The sequence below is a fragment of the Phallusia mammillata genome, chromosome 7 (assembly GCF_965637545.1).
Source record: "Phallusia mammillata chromosome 7, kaPhaMamm4.hap1.1, whole genome shotgun sequence".
NCBI classification, from domain to species: domain Eukaryota; kingdom Metazoa; phylum Chordata; class Ascidiacea; order Phlebobranchia; family Ascidiidae; genus Phallusia; species Phallusia mammillata.
The window spans coordinates 15484299-15490705 of NC_137258.1; the positions used below are offsets into that span (position 1 = coordinate 15484299).

General features: G+C 36.9%; 1 protein-coding gene across 1 annotated transcript; it reads right to left on the reverse strand.

Moving 5' to 3' along the window:
• Nucleotides 1-2172: 2172 nt before the first annotated feature.
• Nucleotides 2173-3358, reverse strand: LOC145239626 (uncharacterized). Its single transcript, XM_080102994.1, has 3 exons — nt 3177-3358; nt 2973-3108; nt 2173-2871 (listed from the first exon to the last, which is right to left on the reverse strand). Exons 1-3 carry the CDS (start codon nt 3231-3233, stop codon nt 2408-2410), a joined length of 657 nt encoding a protein of 218 aa, XP_079959120.1. The 5' UTR covers nt 3234-3358; the 3' UTR covers nt 2173-2407.
• Between the last annotated feature and the right edge of the window lie 3049 nt (nt 3359-6407).

A 6407-nucleotide genomic window follows, 5' to 3' on the forward strand; every position in this document is an offset into this window, starting at 1 on the left:
AATCGTTTCGTACAGTCACGGTTGACTGCTTCTAATAGGTGGTTAATTTTTCAACGCGGTTATTTGTTGTAAGCTAGTTTAAACACCATTGTTATCCAATGGCGCCGTCGTTTTGTGCCGTTCCGGGTTGTTCATCTTCTTATTCCAAAAACCGACAGAAGCAGGAAGAAAAGCGGCAAATATGTGTTGTCGCCAACATTAGGTTTTTAAAACCGAACACCTCGAAGTACCAGCACCACGAAAATTTACGGCGATTTATCTTGCAATTTAGAGACCCCCAATCAAAACAAGATAACATCCTTTCACAACTACACAGAAACCAATGTGGAATATGCGACCTTCATTTTAACCCCACCGACTTTTTTGAAGGTAGTAGATATTTGTAAGATAAGTAACAGAATAGCCTACTTTAGTTGAGTTTTATACTTGGATATTTCGCTTTGATATGATAAATATGCTATTTAAATGGTTTATACAGACAAGCAAGAAAAACGACAACTAAAGTATGGTGCCATTCCCACAGCAAACATACCATCAAAATCGGTTTCCGTTCCACATACTAAAGCTAGAAAACCTCTAGTTAAACATGCTGTAGGTAAAAAAGTGATGTACTCATCTTTATCTAAGTTGGTACAATCAGGGAGAAACTTGATGAACAGAGGACTACATTTATGGTCATTTTACATTAAAGATCGTCAGGTTAGACAGTAGCATGTAACTTTATTGTTTCTTTAATTATCCCAACCAGCAACCTAGCAGTAATAACAATTTTTTTAAAGGTAATTTGCAGATACAAAACAAATGTTGTGCCACAGAGGGAGTTAGTTATAAATGGATTAGATGACATGGAGTTGTCTTATTGTGGTTGGTCTGTTCCTGTCGAATTTTGCAAACTTAATTTAGATTTTAAACACACACGCTTGGAATCTATTTTGTCGACAATTACACATTTTACTGTGTGTCCAGGTCAGACTCTTATTGAATAACATTACAGTAGTGGTTTTATAGAGCAAGTAAACCAATAGTTAGGCATGTTTGAATATTTAGGTGTTGAACTTGAATCAGATCAAACAGCAAAGCATATTGTACCATACAAAGAAGGCAGGAAATTACAATATACATTTTTGAACAGAGCAACCAACTGCTCTATAATAAGTGACAGTAAAAGTCAATGTAACAATTGCAAGATTCAATTTAAAAAACAGCATAGATTGCAGAAACAAAGAGAAACCTACAGAAGACAAACAGCAAATAAAGAAGTGCAAATAATTACAGCAAAAGCAAGAAAATGTAGGCTTCTAGCATCTGCAAAAAAGTTTAAAAATAAGTATGCAGAAAAATCAACAGTTATAGTTTTAGCATAAACTTAACCATACATTTTCTGCATAGAATTCAAATCTTGCAAAAAAAGATTCATCATGGAAATGAATTAGTTGACTTGGACCCAAAACTGGCTGATGACATTCATGCCATCATGGAAAAGGGAAAGAGTAAATTTTGTCAACAGTTTTATGCTGAGCAATTAAAGCTGCAGTGTAGACACAAAAATGCAAGACGTTTTCATCCTGAAATTATTCGGTAAATACTCCTGTTGTTTATCACGTGTTTGTTGCAAAGTTATAACTCTCAGTTTTACAAAAAGTCCTATTTAAAGGAGTACTAATGATGAGAGACTCCATTGGTTGGAAACTACATTTGTTTCCTATTTGTGCCAATGGAGAGAAGACAATGTCAAAAAGTTTGGGGAATCTGCTGCTGAGAAGTCTTTTCTATCAAACCAGACATATGTTGGTCTGTGTATGGCTTCAAAGGGAATTGTGTGTCTTGTTAGATATTTGCTTGCTAATGGTTTGAATTTTGTTGCAAGCAAGCGAATTTCACAAGATGTTTTGGAGGCATATTTTAGCCATCAACGATCAATTGGCCGACGATGTGATAACCCTGACATTAAAGAGTTTGGATACAGAAATAACATCATTACCAAGCGTAACTTAAAATATAACAGTGGCAACATCAGCAAACGCAGAAAATGTTGTAAATTATAAATATGTCACAATATTATGTGGTGTTGTCACATCATGGAACTTGTTTTTTACTAAAGAAGTGTAACTGTTGTGCCTGAAATATAGGTACCTTTCTAACTGTAAGGTATTGTGGCCAGAAACATCAAAATTCCGACAGGAAACATGTAACTTATTTATTGGTTTAGTATTGTCAATAAAAAAGTGAAAATATCACAACATGCATACATCATTTTTTTGTATTAAGCGATTTTCTAAGGCACTTGCTGGAACCATTTAAAAGCAAGCCTTCTTTCAGTTTGGCTGTAAATCGATGTCCTCGGATTTTTATGTAGTAAGTAATTATTTTTCGAACAATGTTAAGGCACATGTCAAATTTCTTAGGGTCACAACATGTACACTGCACAGAGTTTTTTTACAACAGTAGAGTTCATGCACTCTTCAATGAGTTTTAAATCTATGCCATAATTTGTACGCCAAGTTCTAAATTTCTTTTCACAAAATAATATTATTTTTTTGATTGGCTCTGTTACTGATAACAAAAATTTTCCATCAGGTATTACACAACACGAGTTAATCACATTAATTTCTTCTTTGCATGACGTTTTTGACTTTAACTTGAACAAAATGTATCCAGCAATATGGGCAGCCATATCAATATCATTCTTGGTTGGTTCCTCTATAGATGTACACGATTCTTCTCCTTTTTCCAGCTCTTTGTGTACCAAACGTATTGCATCAAAACATTTAAGGATTTCACCAGTGGACAAATTGCATCTGTTGCCAAGGTCAACAGCATTGCAGGAAAATCGCTTCATTAACTGGTTGCCATCAGGTTTTCTGCAGTAATCTAAATTTAAAAACTAGACTTAATCTACAATTTCTGCATCGTAGTACATGAAGAACAATGTCCAATCTGTACTTGTAGTTTTAGTAAAAATAACGTTGTACCTGAAAATATTTCAGCTATTATCGCCAATGCATCTTCCGATGGTTTTGACCTTTCCTTTACCAAATGTACCTGTACCGCCATTTCACATCCTCGGTTGATAATTTCGACAGCCGATTCCAAAGGAAGAGTCAAGACCTACAATTTACAGAAAGCAGACATTAAACTATTGTTATTAAAACGCTGTCTTTTTTCCAAGCACTAACTTCGTCTAGGTCACTCCCAACTTCGTCACCAAACATTATTTCACAGCAAAACTCCATTTTGTTGTATGCTTCAAACTTCACCCTATTAGAACCAATGATGCGTGAAGCGCAAGAAAAGTGTTTCTTTGTTTGTTCTATATATTTGCCTTTTTTGCGCGCGTTTGTTTCTCATCTATGTTTTATAGTATCTATGGTAAGATTGACCTCCAAAAACTAGTTAACGCGTTAAAACGCGCAAAGTGGTTATTTAGTTAGGCGTATGACCAAGTTTTTGCACGGTACCCTGTGTTATAGTTGCAACAACGATCTTTGTGACAGTGATTTGGCAACACTGATAATTATCATAATTCTATTTTTTTAGTTGGCAACCCTGATTTTCGGGCCACTTATAAAATGTGCCTACAGGCCAGCAGACCCTTATTCCGGCACTGGGTTACCAGGCCTCCAAAACACTGATTATTTTGCAGACAACGTGGCTGTGGTTTCTATCAGCTCCCTCAAACGGGGTTGAGCGAGTTATTTTATTAAATCCGAGCCGTAAAATAGGCTTACACTTTCATAAAAAAAGTTGAACCTTACGTTTTAGTAAATATGCAACTTGCATTGTTTTAAGTCAGGGGCGTGCAACTGTTTATCGCAGTGGGCCACAACTTACAGTTAAAATAAAGCTGGGGGCCAAACAATAAAGCAACACATACATTTTTAAACAGCTTATATAATAGCAAAGCGCACACAATCAAGTTACTCTTTGAGTACTTTTCAATAAATGGAATATCTTCTAACCCAGTGGTTCCCAACCTTTTGTACGCTGTGGCCCCCTTAACAAATGTAAATGGCAAACTCGTGTAGGAATTCGATACTAATTTCGGCTTTAAACAGGTCGAATAAAGTAAACAAGAATCCATAATCATGAAAAACCTCAATATAGACAAATAGTATGTAAAATAGTCGATTAAATTAGAAATAAAGTTAAAGTTATCAAAAAACAAAACGGCTTTTAGTAGGTGTTTCTGGTGAATCTACACCCGTGGCCCCCCTGGGGGCCAATGGGCCCTGGTTGGGAACCACTGTGCTAACCTTTTCGTAGAATAAATGTCAAGATGTTTACGGCACCTACATATAAATCATGTTACTGAATTATTGCTACAAAGGCAGTCTGTCATAATGCACACTATGATGCAACAACGGGAATATGTCGTCACAGTAGATAAAACCTTATCAAGGTGTGACGTTGTACAAAGTCGAAAATACCAGTGATGATGTACATATAGCAACATTCCATGCCCTAACAGTAAAAAGTATTCATAATTGTAAAAGCATCGAGCCAACTATGCAGCCTATTCATAATTGATGGAGTACTTTGAAGTCTGCGCGGGCCACGAAAGTAGGTGCCGCGGGCCGGACACTGGCCGTATGTTGCACGCCTCTGTTTTAAGTAATCGCCACCACAACAGCAACCTAATTTCAAGGGCGACCGAATAATGTCTCTGTGTAGTAGTAGTGGGTTCTCCAAAGTGGGGTCCGCGGCCCGAAAGCAGCCCACCAAGTCTATTATTCAGGTTCCTGAGCTGTCCTCTGATTTTATACGTCAATCTAGAACAGTGGTTCTCAAACTTTTTCATATATTTTTTAAAACGGTCCCTTTGCGATTATTTCGAGGGCTCGCGGTCCTTAAGCCTGAATTCAGAAAAACGAAAGTTGATTGCAGGATTTTAGTTAGTTACGTAAAAATTCGCATAACAATGATCCAAAGACTGGTTATGACATCACATACAATAAGAAGAAAACATTACAATTGTGTGAGAACAATTGCCTTTTTGTTAGTTGTCATGCAATAAATGCTATTGTTTGCAATGGAGACAGTCGGTTCTCAACTTTACTCTGATTTGAACTGATTCAGTGGCACAAACTGACGGCAAATAATTATAAATAAGTACTTCAACCTTTTCGCGGTCCCCCCAAAATTGCCACACGGACCCCAGTTTAAGAACCGTTGATCTAGAACAGGGTGCACAACCTTTTTGCTAAGACGGCCGCATCGCAGATCCTTATTTCATCAACGGCCGCCAATTACCTGCTTGTTTTTGTTTTTAAATTTATTATGTGAAAATAGGGCTTGTACCACATACATAAACCATCTAATGGCGTCCAAAAAGCCCGGATAATTTAAAACTTGATCCACAGATTAAGCTAAACAGTCTGACGACCAGTCTGAGCTATTTATGACGTCATAATCTATATTGTGACGCAAGAGGTGACTGATTATTTGCATTGTTTGCACACAATAGGCGTATATAAAGTGTGATGCACAGGGTTACTACTAGGCTGGTAATATTCTTTACAGTCTTACAAAATCTATTGGAAGCAGTTTGAAAGTCAAAATATTTAGCAAAAGAGTTTTTTTACGTCACGGCCGCCAGTGCATATATTTTAATAAACATGTGCACGGCCGCACAAAATCCTCTATTCGGCCGCAGGTTGTGCACCCCTGATCTAGAAAGTGTTTTGTCGAAGCCATACAAACCTTAAATGTGAAATTACCAAAATATTGCCAGCGCAACAAAAACTTTGTGGAAGCTTACGCTATTCTTTCATCGCCTATATTGCTCCTTTACCAAATTTTGGGCACGTTGTTCTGTCAGAAATGCCACTTAAAATCTAATGTCTTTAGACTCAAGAATTAGAACATTCAGCCACCATATCGTTATCGATCTTGTGATTAGAGCCAATACTACAATAAAGATACAACCACATATTTGCAGTCATTTTGGCTTTTTGATAGGATTCGGGTTTTATTTTCAACAAAGTCAATGTTTCTTAACCGGGAGTAAAACATGCTTTGGAGTCTAAAAAAATGAAAACTATCAAAATTTTGTTAGGTTTGCGAATTAGGGCCTTGACTAAAAATATGGTAAATTTTAGTCTGTTTTCAACCAATGCAATAAGCACGGAACAGGCAATGGCCTATATGTAAATAACTTTAAAAAATGCATCTTGCCGTTACCCTGGCCCATTTTAAGCAGGCCAGTAACAAAGACATGCTGTCATCGACGAAGTAATAACGTCATTATGACGATAAAAAAGAGATATCCTAAACCAGTGATTTTCAACCGGTGTTCCGTGACAGATCGTCAGGTGTTCCGCAAGAAATGTGTTAGTTAGTATGACTAGCGTTCCATGAAACACCGGTCAAAAATCACTGATTTTCCATATTGGGCGTAAATAGCTTTT

Bases quoted from the DNA above. Each gene is read 5' to 3' on its own strand.
- LOC145239626 (XM_080102994.1), bottom strand. From the start codon at position 3,233: ATGGAGTTTTGCTGTGAAATAATGTTTGGTGACGAAGTTGGGAGTGAC. The intron at 3,109-3,176 runs GTTAGTGCTTGG...TGTAAATTGTAG, and splicing joins TTGGGAGTGACCTAGACGAA to GTCTTGACTCTTCCTTTGGA. The intron at 2,872-2,972 runs GTACAACGTTAT...TTTTAAATTTAG, and splicing joins AATAGCTGAAATATTTTCAG to ATTACTGCAGAAAACCTGAT.